The sequence below is a fragment of the Phallusia mammillata genome, chromosome 4, assembly GCF_965637545.1.
Source record: "Phallusia mammillata chromosome 4, kaPhaMamm4.hap1.1, whole genome shotgun sequence".
NCBI classification, from domain to species: Eukaryota; Metazoa; Chordata; class Ascidiacea; order Phlebobranchia; family Ascidiidae; genus Phallusia; species Phallusia mammillata.
Window position 1 is genome coordinate 18,507,540 of NC_137255.1, and position 16,222 is coordinate 18,523,761.

The following is a 16,222-nucleotide window of genomic DNA, read 5'->3' on the forward strand; positions in this document are numbered from 1 at the left end:
GGAGCGTCAGATCCTTCGTTTGTTTATTTTGGTTTGGTGTTTAGTTTTACTTATTGTTCGGTACGGTTGCCCATTGAGGACTTAGGGAAAAAAAGTTGTCTAAAATTATTAAATTACAATGTTATTGGGAGGAGACATTTTTGCTTTCGTATTTTCCCAGTTTATTTACCTCGACAGTCGACACCAAATGTAATTAATGGACCGGGTTATTTTTGGCTAGATTAGTTTTTCACACTTACAGCCGCCAGCAAGGCTTACTTTACTTTGAAGAGTATTAAAAAAATCTTTTTCAGTAGTATGCATGTCTGAATTGTGAAACAACCAGTAGCTGAATGCCTATAAATAGCTGAGTACCCCAAAGCCCTCTAAAGTTACAAAGACTATAACCGCGTTCTGCTTATTAATGTTAATTAGGTAAAACTGGCCTAAATCATGTCAGGTTTCAAAAAGGGGTGGTTGAACAACCAGTTCTAGTTAGAATTATTACAAGAAATTTTACAATGGAGTATGCTGATCAAGAAAAGTCTCCAGAACCTGTTCAAGAACAGGAAACTAAAACTGACCGTGAACATGAACGTATCCTAAATGAAATAGAAACTACAGATACAGCATTCATAGGTGCTTCTCTGAGGTAATTGAAAGACAAATCCAGCTTAAAGATTTAAACTTGAAGATTGTAAAGTTTTGGCTTTTCCAGTAGAGGAACAAAACTAAGACAAACACTAGCTGTAAAAACATTGTAAAACATCAAGTTCCATGCTAGGGTTTATTAGTTTTACCAGTAACAAATCTAATGTGTAAAATAACAGCACTAATACTACTTCATTAGAGCATTCTGAGCTTTCACTATCACTTTCATTGGAAATGTTCGAAGTAGATTCACTGTTGCATCAAACTAAAAATACTTATTACACTTATCAGTCAACTGATTAAATAAGAGATACCATGATTATATTGCTGCGGATATTTGGCCTGTCAGACAATTACCGCAAGGTTGATTCACAAATTTAAATTTTATTTGTATAAGTCTATATATTGACCACATGAAAGACAAGTAGTAGGAAAGATTGATATGATTGTAGGAAAAATCTGGTCGAATAGTGCTAGTGTTTAAGCATCAAATTATAGCTGAACTTTTCTTTATGTTTAAAGGGCGGTTTATGAGGGAAATGACCACAGGAAATTCTTGGAACGACTTGAAAATCGAATAAAGCAGCATGACCGTGACATCGAAAGGATGTGCAATTTTCATTATCAAGGTTTTATTGAGTCCATCACTGAACTAATAAATGTTCGGACCGATGCAGACAAGCTCAAAGTAAGAAATACTTAATACTAGATTGGATTAACTGTTGTACTAACATTTGCATGCTTTTGTGTGTGTTTTTTTCATTAGCATATTTTTGTCAATGAAAATTTTTGTGTTAACTGTTTTCAATCTGATGAATAGATACCAAAAATAAACAAAAACACCTATTTATGTTTTGTGTAGGCACAAACGCTCATAATCAACAAAGAGCTTCAAGAGTCTGGAAAGGAGGTTGCTAGAAAAAGTGAAGATCTTATTCAATCTCGTTTACAACAGTGCAATGTTGCTTCTGCTATAGAGAAGTTAACTGTTTGTCTGCCTGTTTTGCAAATGTATGCAAAAATGTGTGAACAGATGAAAGCTCGAAGGTGGGTGACAAAGACAAACAAACAATAAGATTATTCGTCTTGTGGCTCTTGCCTTAAGTGTTGTGTATACACATAGTTATCATAAGGATGTGTTACCTTCAGTTTGTCTTATGAATATGTTTTTCATTTTTTTAGATATTATTCTGCTTTAAAAACACTGGAACAATTGGAACATACTTACCTACCCCGGGTTTACTCATATCGTTTTTGTGACATAATGTTGACCAACATTCCAAAGATACGTGAGCAAATAAAAGAAGTCTCCATGTCTGAACTTAAAGACTTCCTGGAAAATGTTCGAAAAAATTCTCACAAAATTGGCATGGTTGCCATGAAACAGGTTAGTGTGTTTTACAAGAAAATTTATATGTTTTTTTGGAAGAATTAGTGTCATCTTCTTTCATCATTCATTTGAACTTTTTTGTGTACTTACTTTGTTCTTCACATATTTAGCTTACCTATGGCAGATAACTTACAATAGACTTATCATGCACATTACATGTTTGTGCCCACAAAACAAGGATAAAAATGAAAGAAACAACAAACCATAATGTATTTTGAGCAGCACTATTTTGGTTTAGGTGGAAAAAGAACACAACTTGGAGAGTCCATGTAGTGAATCAACAAAACAAGCAAACCCGAATCAGAAACAGTCAACAGATGATGAAAGTGCTGTTGAAGCAGATCGCCCCACTGCCAGGATAAAACCCACCCAAAGTGAAACTGTAAAAAATCACATAAACACAAAAAAGTCTAAACCGACCAAACTAAAACAAGAGTCCAAAAATACCAACCAGTCAGCTTCACCTAAGCATAGACCAAGGATTAATCCATTTGATGACCTTTCTGACGAAGAGTCACCAGTGGTTATGGACAATCGAAATCCCTTTGATGAGGACACTAACCCTTTCGGAAGTGAAACTGTTGAGCATAACTCCAACCCATTCCTAGATCAAGAATCCTCAGATATTCCTGAAACTGACAATTCCCAGCAAGTGAATGGTTATAATCCGTTTGCCATTGAACCATTAAAACAGGAGCCAAAAAGCCTTCTTGTGGACACAACAGAACTACTAAAAGGTCTCAACTATGAGGTAAGGTTTCAGTTGTTTGTTGAAATTAAATAAAAAAACACCTTATGTGATAAATTTATAAATATATATATAGTTTTCAAAGTAAAACAAATAGCGACCTTGACAGTGCCATTTTCTTGTTACTTTATACATGTCTGTTTGGGAACCACAACAGAATAAGCCCATGCTGTTGTCTCAGTTAAGGTATGGCTATTTTTTTGGCCGGTGGTAAACAACGCTCAAACAAGCAGCGAAGCATCAGATACTGTTTCTTATTTCTGTTTTTTCCCTTGCAAACAAACCTTAACATTAACTTATTGACATAATTTACAATGAAAATAAACCTCCACCATATTTGGTAAAATGCCCTGCCCAACAATCTTTATTACTTCCCTTGAACAAAATTTATTCCAAGCTTTTGGAAAACTATTCATTTATATTGCGAGAATTTTCACACAGTCACAGGAAGACACAAATCCATTTCTTGAACCGGATACAGCTTCCTCTCACGACCCTATAGAGTCAGTAAACACAGATCAGCCAAAAGACAGTGAACCAGAGGGAAATCCATTTTTAGAAGATGAAGAGAAACAGTCAGTAGTTATTCCACGTTCTGAAAACGATTCCAAACCAGTTAAAACTGCTGAGCCCCAGTCAATTGCAGATATTACCAACAATCCTTCTTTGGAAAGCAACGGTTTGGAAACAAGTGGTTCTGTTTCTCCGGGCAGTGAAGCATTGCCAATTAAAGCACCTCCAAGAAGGAAAAAGAAAAAAGCTGCCCCCAAAGTACCAGTTCCACCTGATGAAAAAACTGCTGACACAGAGAACAATAATGACAGTCCTGGTGCTGCACGGTCAACAGTAAATGTTGTTTCTGATGTAAAAACTGATAATACCAGTGCTAAACCCTTGCAAAATACAGAGAAGAAAAGTGATTCCTCTAATAAGCCTCCAGAAAGTGTTGATGGTGGTCCATCAAGTTTCCTTCATCTTGTAACTGATTTGCAAACACAGCGTGCTTCTTTAGTTGAAGAAATGATTTTGCCTAAATGGCAGAAGACAAGAGATTGGCAAATGCCTAGAATTTATCATGTATGTTTTTTTTATACCTTTTGGAAAATGGAGCGATCAGAATACAGAAACAATTGCAGTGATCGATAAAAAGTGATGTGATTGCAGGTTAACAATTAAAGCTGTTGCAAACTGACTTTTGTCAACCCTTGAACATTGATTGTCAGTTCAATTTGTCTAATTGATATCGATATCAAAATTACTTCATGGAGAAAAAAAACAACATAATTTTTAACGAACACCAATTAATGAATGTTATGTATTGAGATTTTTTCAGGTGTTAATGTTGCATTTTTATAAACTCCCTAAAAATCTACATATAAATCAAGTTAAATATACAACTGCAGCTTGTCATCACACTTTAGGAATTTAACATTCTGATTATGTTAGTGTGTGCTGCAAGAGAAATTGTTTTTTTTTAACCAATTAACACTGCAATCATCTACAGATGTCTAACCATTTACACCAGTAGTTCTTAACCGGGGTCCGGCAAAGCCGAATCAGGGGTTCGACGAAGGTATTTTTGAGGTATAATACAAATACCAGTTTTCTTCAAACTTTAGGGTCTATAGTCGCTAAAAAATGGCATTTTTATTTGACAAATATCTTAACGCTGGAACGTTACACTAAGGCAGGGGTGCACAACCTGCGGTCGTACGGCTGCATGCCGACGCAGAGTCGAGTTTGTACGGCCCTGACGTAAATAAAACTCTTTGCTAAATATTTTGATTTTTAATCTGCTCTAAACAGTTTTTGTGGTACAAATTAGTATTGCCAGCCTAATAACCATATGCGTCAGACTTTTTGTACGTCTATTGTGTGCAAACAAAACAGGTTCCACAAGCATCACAATATGGATTATGACATCATAAACACTTAAAGACTGATCTCCACGCTGTGCAGCTCAATCTGTGCACCAAGCTACAAATTAACCTGGGATTTTTGGGCGCTTTTAGATGGTATATATATGATATAAATCAAGTATTTTAAAACAAAAAGGCAGGTGAATGGCGGCCGTTGGTGAAATAAAAATCTACGATGCGGCTGTCTTAGCAAAAAGGCTGTGCACACCTGCACTAAGATTTTTTTTTTTTTTTTTTTTATGTAACAAAGAGCACTGTGCGCGTTGTTCGTAAGCAGAAAAGCAACGGGATTTTGTAGGTAGCAATCTTTTTCATGTTTGTGTACAAATGAAAATACAATGCTTCATTTTGGTAAAAACTTAAAATTGCCGGAATTAAAGCAATCCTGAAACAGGTTGATTGCATTATTATTATGTCAGAATTTAACAAAATGTCAAACAGTAACTGTTGGCACTACGTTTGAACAAAAACTGAATACGACCCACCAACCACAATGGGTTAAAAACGTATAGGATGTAACTTGAAGAATATCGTAGGGGTTCAGCCGTTATAAAAAGGTTAAGAACCACTGATTTACACACATATGTCACCACCTTTAGGTTTAGCATATGATACGACTTAACTGTGCAATGTCTGCAATAATGTACTTGCAATCAATTGAATTCTTAGGTCATCAAAAATATATACAATACATTTATCTTCAGTGTACCAGGATGCCTACAGATGATGATTCTGACTAAAAGCAAGTCAAATATTTTAAACTTTTTTGACAAACTGTAATATGTCATTAAGTTTGGAATTTGGTATGCAATAAAACAGAACTGGTCGTAATTGCCCAGATTGCAATCAATAAGAATTGTCTGTAATTCCACTCTATTGAATGTTTCCGGGACATTAAACTCCAATACAGTATCAATCAAAATCTAAAATACTGATTAAAAAATTCCATTTTTCATCAACTATTCTATCCGTTTAATTTTCATGAGCATATTTGGTACTTACATTTATTTTTAAATGCAGGATCTTTCGGCCTCTGATTTGGTGGATTTTTCCCCAGTATACAAATGCCTGCACATCTTTGGCCTTGTGGGCTCAAGGGCAGTTTTTGAATCGTACTATCGCACACAAAGGAAGAACCAAGCCAGATTGGTTCTGCAGCCTCCTGCCGTTATGACGGACAACACAGAAACTTATGCACAGTATTTTTACCAGATTGTAGGGTAAGCAATACTGTGATAAAATTAACAGTTTTGTTTGTATTATATGAAATATGGTTTTAGGTTTTTCGTTGTTGAAGATCACGTCTTACACACTGCTCCGAATTTAATATCTAGGCAATTTATTGATGATTTGTGGGATTTGGCCATATCCAAACTTGTGGCTGTGCTACAGGCAGACTCAGTAAGTTCCAAAAAAACATACTGCAACTGCTAGAAAATAATTAGACAACATCACATTTCTTATTTTTTTGCAGGGTTATCGTAGTGATGCTGCCTTAATGATGAATGTCAAAAACCTCATAGTGATATTTGCTGACACTCTAAAAGTAAGTTAACTATTTAGTTGCAGCATTTTGTGTATTCAGCATGTGCTGTTTCTAATTTTCATATTGGTGTCCAGTGTTTTTTTAAGGTGTTTTGGGGGACCGAAACGTTCCCCCAAATTTCTCCAGCGGTTTCCCAAAATTTGGAATTGCAACTACAGTAGAAAAGTAATGGTTGTTTCTCGCTATGTCTTGTCGATAATACGAATATAGCCTACGATCAAATAGTTCACGGCACTGCCAGTAGCCTAATAAATAATTCGTTTAAGCAAATATGGCTATTTTTTGGTATTTAAATGAAACACTTGCGGTCTCTTAAAACTACTTAGCGGCCAAACCAAACCTTAAAAAAAAACCTGTTGGTGTCTGTTCTTCTCAAATAAACTATATTTTTGTTTTCCTTGTCATTTGAATACACTGAAGATGCCTGCATAAGTAAAATATGTTTGTTCTGTATATGATAGCTAACTGATTTTACCCTGAAAATAAATATAATTTTTCTTGTCAATCTTTAATATTTAGTGAATGTTTTGATTATTTTAGGCATATGGCTTTTCTGTCACAAGACTTTTTACCTTGCTTATGGAGTTGCGGGATCAGTATGGTGAAATCTTACTGAAGCGATGGGCACAAAAGTTTAATGATGTTTTTAATGAGGACAATTACACTCCTATGCTTGTGGAGAGTGAAAGTCAGGAACAAATGGTCCTCAGTTCATTTCCTTATGAAGGTTAGTTGCTGTCTGTATTATGCAGGAATGAACTTTGTGCCCCTATTGTATCAACATGAAATTGTTTGCACTGAACCATTGTATGGTTGGTATTTGCTTAGTGGTGCATTATTAGTAATGTTGACTTACAGCATTATATTGTACATGCCAATCCACCTAGTTCACAGCACAACAGTACCAACTGTGCCAAGTTTTTTTTTTATGGGTCCCCTTCTATGAAGGGGACACATTGTTTTTGTCCGTATTTTTTTTCTTTTTTTCTTTTTTCTGTCTAACGCTGGTTTGTTAAACACGTTTGGTCAAGAAAGAGTGCTCCAAATTTAATGAAATTTACACAAATGTTAGTTATTAATCCAAATTTGATCCTCCTGAAGTTTGACCCCAAATGACCCAGCGGTTCACCCGCAGGCCCCCAAAACGTATTTTTTTAAAAACGGCTGTACTGACTAAAGTACATCATCTCTGAGTGATATGCTGTGTTGTTTGGTGCAATATAAGATATTTCAGAGAATTTTGTATCTTTTTTTTGATTCACCCCTTAAACCCCCAAATATTCATTTCTGTCTAACGCTGGTTTGTTAAATGCGTTTGGTCAAGAAAGAGTGCTTTACATGTATTCAAATTTGCACAGATGTTAGTTATTTCACCCATTTTACCCCTTAAACCCCCAAATAATAAGTTTTAGGCCAAAAATACAAGCCCTAATGTGCTGAAATGTTAAACAATTGTTTGCAGTAGGTTATTCGTTCAGTACTTAAAATTTTGCCTTAATCAGCCAAATAGTTACTTTTACAGCCCATAATATGTGTACACGTTCAGTCAGATAGAAGTCTCAACTCTCAAGGGAGTAATTCACTTGTTTACGATTAAGGCGGGTGAATGCAGCGGGATTTCTCAGCTTGACATCCGGACAGGCGTTTTACGAGACAGTCGTTTCGGTGATTAGAAATCAGCTGTTTTTGCGCAGCTATGCTATGTCGTTTTATTGAGTATCAAGCACATTTTCAGTTGTGGAAAATTGTGTTAAAAACTGACCTTGAACGACAATATCAAGGTCAAAGCATGAGATTAAGTTAAAAGTTTTTTCCCCGTTCTTATGTACTGTTTTTTTTGTAATTATATGACAATAATGATGCAAAAAGAATACGGACAAAACTTTTAAAGCTGGGTTATTGCTAAAGTTGGTTAAGTTTTTTCTTAAGAATCTAAAAATAACCAGTACGTTAAATCCGCACAAACACGCGTGTGGGGACCCATCTGTTTTTGCTTGCAAAAACAATCATATATGTAGATCAAATGGTGTGTATAGTAAATTGGTAAATATCGTATAGAATATATAAAATGGAAGTATATCAGAAAGCCACCTTTCTAGTTTTACTGGTGATTGCACCAAACCTTAATTCAAATATCCTCCTCCCCACACAAATATTAAGAAAAGATAGTTTGCATGTAGTTTTCTGTTGATAAAGTGTGGTGTGTTTTTATTTTGATCTTGTAATTGGCACAGTACTGTTATTTTTCTCTACTGACAGATCCAAACTTTGAAAATGCAATTTACCCTAAAAAGCTGCCTTTCTCCAAATTTGTGCCTCGAATATACAACGAAATCAAGCAATTTATCCTTGCCTGCCTCAAGTACTGTGAGGACCTGCACCTCAGGTCAGTCTGTGTTTTTTGTATTCTTGGAGCTGCCTCAGTTTCCTTCCTGGTTTAACCACAATAGGGTGTGTAGAAGAATGCCAATGCAATGCACCCTGTAATGTCAAGGACACTAACTGGCTTTTACACAATTTTGCACTTTGTGGTTCTACAGTAAAGCACAGGACAGTTCAAAGATGAGGCACATTTTTACTACTGTACAGTTTATAGTTAATGCTTTTCTATGTATTTAAACGCTTTTCTATCCATTCTTACAGTCATAAATTTCAAAGACATGAGATTGGTAAAACTTAATGTTCTTTGTGAATAAGATAACATGCATATAATTTGAGACAACAGTACTAAAAATGATTTTTTATATACAATCAAGTGTAATACAGTCAACGACAATGCTACTTAACTGTTGTTTTTAGCATTTTAATCATGAGCCAATTAATAAATACTCACATGGTCTAGCAATAACAGTGTTTGTTTGCCATGCTGCAAGCCCATACATTCTACCATGCCATTTTTATCATTACAGTTCGACGGAAGTGGATGACATGATCAGAAAATCAACAAACCTGCTGCTAACACGGACGCTGGCATCCGGCCTTCAGACCTTGGTGCAGAAACCTTCTCTAGGTCTTACTGAGGTAAGCCTAGGGCGACATTTCAAACACTTCGTTTGCAGCAAGCAGCGAAAACTTTCCAAACCACGTAAAAACTACCTTCTTACAAATGCGTAGTTATTACGTACGCTCATTTACAAACATGTGTTAAATTTTGTGAATGAATTACACAAAATATATTTTGGCTTCTGCATCGAGGAAAGGCAATGCCACATTGACCAACTTGTATATGGATTGCCGACTTTAATTCGGTGCACGTTCGTGGAGAGTCTGGCTTGTGTGGAAGTTTAGTGTCAATTGGGAAGCATAAGTGTTAGGTTGGAGTATTCTCACATTACAAACCAGTGGTTGCGCCTAAACTGTTTAGAAATTAGTAGGGATGTGCCAAAACTGCAAATGTTCTGTTTGGTCGAGCACCGAGCATCTCACTTTAATCCCTAGAAATTAGCAATTTTCTTTAGAACGTGACTTGCTTTTTAGCTGGTACAAATTATTGTGAACACGACACACTTGGAGAACTCGTGTCGTCACGTTGAGGAGTTTGTCCACTCGATCACTGGAGTCAGAGTGGGAAGCGCACACTCTGCAAAGTTGGTCGGAGTTTCAACGTTCAAAGACGCGCGGAACGGAACAGAATCTCAGGTGAGGCATCTTCTGTCGCAAATACGATTCGGTACTGAAAAAAATATTTGTGTTTGCCAAAAATCGACGTTCTGACTGTGAAAGAAATAGGTGTTACAACTGGACGACTTACTTTAGGGAATTTGGACCAAGAACTGTTTAAATTGCTAATGTCTTCTTGGGGTTCCGTATTGGCTAACATTAAACCATGATCAACGCATAAAGGAAATACTGGCATTGTTGTGATGAAGGTCATACATCACGCTGAAATATTAACCTCAAACTTGTTGTGGGTTTGGCATATGCTAAAGAACGTTGCTGATATCTCAATTTGCGACCATGTTTCCTGAATATGTCTTTGTTTTCGGAGAATCGGCCGCGGGACAACATGTTGTGTATGAATTGTATCTTTGTTAGTTTATTGCTCAAACATTTGAAAATGCACATTTCAGTGTTACAGAGGGTTGAGAACTTTTTAATTTTCATTTTGTGGAATGATAACTAGTTTCAAAGCCGAAAACGTGGCAGTGAAATTTCTCCACTATGTTTACTGTAAGAATGAAAATCCTTGCTTCTCCACAGATGTCCTGAACATTTCAATTTTGGATATGTTGACAGGCATACACCCTCATAAAGTATTTTTAACGACATTTGTGAATATCCCATGGGTGATAATGACGATCAAATAATACGCCTTCATTTATTTGTACCGTTTGATTACATTGTATTTGAAAAACCGAGCATGTTTTTCAACATGTTTATGTTCCAGTGATCAATGTTTGAGCACGTGAACGTTTATTTACACTGTGGCCTCATTTAACGCAGATATACAACAAGCTGAACAGTAAGATTGATGAGTTTTTCGAGCTTGCTGAGTATGATTGGAACATGAAAGAACCGCGTGGAAGGGCAAGCAGATATTTGCTCGATCTCATCGCCTTCCTGCAACACAACTTCGAAGTCTTTACCAACCTTCCGGTATTGTTTCTGCTGCGCATACGTGAAATGTCAAAATTTCTGTAATAATCTACTACGCTCTTAACATTTTGTTGTGTTGTGGGATGTGTTGTTCACTACAAACCCCAAACAAAACTTCTTGCAAAATACTTTTTGGTTTAAAGTAAAATAACAATTACAGAGGATTTAAACTTTTTTAAAAGTATTTTGTCAAACGTTTGTTTTGAACCGTCAAAGCAAATTGAGGTAAAAAAATGGCCTTTGGGTATGTAGTGTTGCGTTCCTCATTTTATCGGCCAATCTGTGCCTTTGTTTAAAACTATTTGTGTTTCCACAGTCAAATGTTGCACAAACTGCCTGTATGTCGGCATGTCGTCATATCAGCACGAGTTTAATGGAACTGATTATGGATCGCGACATTAAGCTCATCACCATGGCAGCTCTGCAACAATTTAACCTGGATGTGATGCAATGTGAACGTGAGTCGAAAAAAATCAGCGGTTATGACGTAATGAGTGGTATTGGTCCACTTTACATATAATATGAAAGAATGGCAAAAGAGGGACTAATCTGCATCTATTTTTTAGCACTTTTCTATACGGTGGCATAGCTAACCCATCTACTGAACTGTAATACCCTACAAGGCTACAAGAAATAAATTTGTTTGTATAGTGTTTGGATATTTTAATGGTGAAAATAACGGCCCAAATAGATGTAAAAAGCGACATGCTTTATTGTTTAAACGTTTCGGCAAATGCTCATGCCATCATCAGTGATATAAAGGCCACATCAGTTACACCCGTTTATATACACTTGTCTTTTTTATGTAGCCTTGTATAGACATGGAAACTTAAATCTTCATAGGCTTTTATACATTTGCTCATAGCATTTTAAAGCAACCAAGTCGTTTCGTTTCTAGTTTTCTCCAACTCGGAACCGGTTCCAGGCTTCCAGGATGGAGCTCTGCAAATGAGTTTCGTCGAGTTGCGTCAACTTCTCGATCTCTTCCTCTCATGGGATTGGTCATCGTATTTGGCCGATTACGGCAGCGGAAACAGCAAATATCTTCGCGTCAACCCCGGCACCGCGCTCAATTTGTTAGAGAAGTATGTTTTTGTGTCACTAGTTTGGGGAACATTCCCATGTTAGCATGGGTTTTTATATCAAATTGTTTCCTTTAATGAATTGTATATTCTCATGCTGTCCGACAATAGCGGCACTGTCACATGTAAATCTTAACATAGGCCTACAGGTTATATCGAACCAGTTTCTTTACATGATTCGGTAAGATCAGTGGTTCACAACTCATTCAGTTTGTGGACCACTAGTTGAAATGAAAGAATGTCGTGGACCATTCGTTTTTTAAGTTTTTGAATAATGCATTTACAACAAGCTTTTTAGCTTAAAAAATATTTTTACAAAACCGAATTTTTATCAGTGACAAAATGATTGACAACCATTTTGACATCACTATTCTACTTATAATATGCAACAAACTTGCGTTTATCACCAATCTCCCAAATATCATCATAGACCACATTTGGTGTATGGACTACCAGTTGAAAACCACTTGTTTAGTAGTTTTTTTCTGCGCATATAGACAAGGGCATTGGGTCAAATATGGACTACTGACCACCGGGTGATAAACAAACACGCACTCGAACAAATCTACTTGACAGCGTTGACCACATGGCGACCGTCGCTTGTTTGTTGTCACAGTCGACAGTCCTTGTGACGTCAAATATTCCAAAAACAGTTACGTAACCCGGAGCATCGGAATGTTGGGAGTAAAACACTTTGTTTTTAGAATCAAGGAGGAAAGGGGCCATCGAAACATTTTCACATCCTTAAGCAAACAAGAACGCGAGAAAAAGAAGCTTCTGGAAACAGTTGTAAGGCAGCTGCGCGGGATTGTAAACGGTAAGTGAAAAAAAGGGATGACATCATACAATGTAATTATGACTTGCATTCAACGCTTGGTGCACGGCCTGATTTAATCTCGGAAACATTTTAATTGAAGGAGCATGCTTTTTGTTTGTTAACCCATACCGATGGTTTGTTCAAATCAGAGGTTTCTCAAATCCCTGATCGCTTTCGGAGACAAAATCCAAGCAAAACTATTGCGAAAGCTTAGTCTCTTACCTATGTTAACAGTATGTAGTTAGCGTTCAAATGTAGAAATAACAGTATGGACCTCATTTGTAAATAATTTTTTTATTTTTTTAGAAGTTCCCAAACCTATGTCTTTTTAAATTTATCTAAAAATTATTTAAAAAAATTACCTCTTGGGTTGACAACCTCTGCTTTGAATTGTTTGGTAGTGACTTACATTGAACAAAATGCAAGTACTTCGCAAATTATTTTTAGTTTCATATTGTTTTGTGTTTGCACACTGTTATTGGTGCCTCTGTGTTATTGTTCTAATAATGTTGGGCCAATACGCAGCATAACACAATGGGTCGTTGATGTTGCCATGTTTCTTACCAGTTTAGTCTGCTTTTAATTTTTCGGCTTGTTGGAGGTGACGCATGTCAAGAACGACCTGATTGGCCCATCTAGTATCTCAATCTCACAATTGCAATTGATATTTTACAAAAAATACAATTAAATGTCACCAAAATTAACAAAACCGAATAGTTTTCGCTAGTTCTTTCATAGCTGTAGACATTTTCATTAAGACAGGGACAAAACAAAGCTTTAGCTTTTTAGCAATCAAATTTTTGTTGCGGTGATCCTATTATGTTCGCTTATTCCAATGTTCTTTTTTGTTTCCGCTGCTTTCTGGTCGAATAAACAGCTGCTTGAACACCGGTGAAGAGGACTCGATGGATTCGAAACGGTGCGAACCTTTTTGATATCCATAAAATTAAGCCTATATATGTTTGTGATTTGGCAGTTATTTTTATGATTGGTGGTCCTTATTTATTTGAAATTGCTTCATATTTTACCTATTACAGTTTTACTACATATCTGGCCGTTTAGAAAGCCACCATAATTCTATAGATGTGTGCAACTTTGCCTTGTTTATGACCAATATAAAGTTGACTGTCTAACAAGTACAATACCATAACCAGTAGCATGTGACAATACAAACTAATTACAATAAACAAAATATTATTCAAAAAGCATGATAACGTTCAGCTAAACCGTGTCCAATATTTTCTGGTTTCTTTCCACCAAGCAGACGGAGATGTTGCAAGTCCACGCAAACGGAAGCGTTTCTTCAGTTCAAGTCGAAAGTGACTCCAGTACTGCCCCAGTCCCCTTGGTCCCTTTGTTGCAAACATTACATTTCTCGTTAAAGTAGTTTACCATAACAATCAAAGAAAGTTAAACCCCATCAAGTGAGGACTTTTTAGTGTGTCTAATTCTACATAAATGCCAAGAATATAAATACCCAACCTGACTGAACTACATGCTTGGTGGTTTGTCGATTGGCGAGCAATATGCAACTTAATACCCTTTTTGAAATGTGGCGCATTATTTATGTACATCGCACTTAATTTGGACTGAAATATATCTAAGCCTGTGTTATTGCGACAGTTTCTTTATAGCGCTAATGCGCTTGTCATTCTAAAACATCGCACCATGGTCAATGTTTTGACGTTAAGATCGTAAAGCCTGCGTGTATTCCAGGTGCTTAAAGTGGATTTTATTCTGCTCTCTACTGTTTTATCGGGATTGCTGTTAGACGTTGCTCCGTTATCACCTTGTATCTCTTTCCTCGTCTTTCTTGGTCTCCACTTTTATTGATCCTATCCTTCACGCTTGTAACAGCATGAATCGCGAGCGCTGTTTTTTTTTCTTGCAGCGTTGCTGATTCCAGATCTACTAAATAAACGCTTATATAATCGAAAATGTCCATGGTGTGGTCAGGATACCTAGGTGCTGAGCTTGCAACAAGGCGTGACAGGCTTTTATACATGGTATTGCAGGCAACATCACCGACCCAGTCATTTGCTGTAACAATTTTACACTTGCGCACTACTTAACCGATTTTACTTTGCCACAGACTGGAGCCTGCTCTGCGTCCCACGTCGCAAGCTCAGCCAAAGCAAAAGGGGCGTTGCGAAGAGAATGTAAACATGACTAAAAGCACTAACTATAGCACTTGGAGACGTATATTGCATTATTTCATTGTGATTTAGCTGCTGTGTTGTTTTATTCCGTTCCAAGCCTTATCTGCAGATATAATTATCTACGTGTATTTTACACTGTACGGTTTGTGTACAAAAAGTCCGTCCAACGTGGGTGTCCCGTATGTTCTTGCCCAAACAAAGAGAGAGGTTTTTACTATTTACAAAGAACTAAATGAAAACACTCGCGTGATTTAATGCAGATTAACTGACCAATCGCAGGCGTAAATTCGGCCTTGGAGTTCTGCAATTATACGTGGCAGTTCTGTCACGTGACTCGTGGCCGAATGCAAAAGTTTCCACTAACCCTTTAAGTTTCCCACAGAACCACCGGAAACACGCAGTCATTTACAAGCTAAACAAAACAAATGCTGACTGTGAGACCTGATGGTATTAGGATTCCCAAACCGGTTTTCCCAGCTTTGCAGCTATAATATGTGGCAATTCCGAAGCTGCTTCAGTTGGGTTTTAGCAGAACGCTAGAACGTTGCAACTTGCGTGATAGATTTTAAACGGAGTTGCAAATTGGCAGTTTTAAATTAGGCCTACTGTCATCGCGACCCCCAGTTCAGCACAATTTATACGCGTGCTGTTGAACTGTGCATTCGTGTGTTAAAATTAAGTCAAAGTTAGAACTGCTACGTTAACGTTTTTAATACAGATGCTATGTTAATAACTAAACGTAATTGTTTTATTTTAATCTTTTTTATGTAATAGGGATGGTTTATTTTGTTGCAAAGTGTTAAAGCAAAGTTTGTGGTAGGCTACATAGGATACTGTAGGCCAGCAAGGTGAATTTCCAAAAGATCCGAATAGCAAACTCTATGCTGATATAATTAATTGAATTGAAACCTGCTCCAAACTTTAGATTGCATTACTGGAGTTATTATTATTTATCATGGCACTGGGCCCGATTGTTGGAAATACGTCTTACTGGAAATCGTGACTGGAGTTATCTTCGTCCAAGATTGGAAGTATTATTTGTCCGGCACCGGCTATGGGCTAGCCTCTTGATTAAACTTTAATCTAAAAATTAGGCTAATTAATTTTGCATAATTTTCAGGGCAACCACATTTCGTAAATGTTAATACTGCAATGCAAGTATCTTGACGTAGATATACCGGTAATCTCATCTGTCCAGCCAGCCTGGTTGCATTTTGCATGTGTGTGGTTTAGTGTTGCAGCAAGCAGTACTATTCTCAAGGCAAAACGTACGAAGGAATTACTTTACGTTAGGTCTGTATAACTAATGTTAACTTTGATTGAAGTATCTTTTTT

The 16,222-nt window shown here is 36.7% G+C and overlaps 1 protein-coding gene across 3 annotated transcripts; it reads left to right on the forward strand.

The window, feature by feature from the left end:
* The first annotated feature begins 288 nt into the window (after nt 1–288).
* Nucleotides 289–15,058, forward strand: LOC145223376 (exocyst complex component 6B-like). Of its 3 annotated transcripts, none has more exons than XM_080089796.1 (18): nt 289–631; nt 1,153–1,318; nt 1,493–1,677; nt 1,813–2,017; nt 2,259–2,771; nt 3,210–3,845; nt 5,708–5,907; nt 5,968–6,088; nt 6,162–6,233; nt 6,774–6,960; nt 8,493–8,619; nt 9,143–9,254; nt 9,711–9,872; nt 10,677–10,829; nt 11,146–11,287; nt 11,728–11,914; nt 12,616–12,728; nt 14,821–15,058. In XM_080089796.1, the coding sequence occupies exons 1-18, from the start codon at nt 501–503 to the stop codon at nt 14,889–14,891; spliced, it is 3,483 nt and encodes a 1,160-aa protein (XP_079945922.1). In that variant the 5' UTR covers nt 289–500; the 3' UTR covers nt 14,892–15,058. The 3 variants fall into 3 exon arrangements, with proteins under 3 accessions (XP_079945922.1, XP_079945920.1, XP_079945921.1); XM_080089795.1 differs by lacking the exons at nt 3,210–3,845; nt 14,821–15,058 and adding exons at nt 13,606–13,647; nt 13,993–14,666 and having other exon boundaries at nt 301–631; XM_080089794.1 differs by lacking the exon at nt 3,210–3,845 and having other exon boundaries at nt 297–631.
* The last annotated feature ends 1,164 nt before the right edge of the window (nt 15,059–16,222 follow it).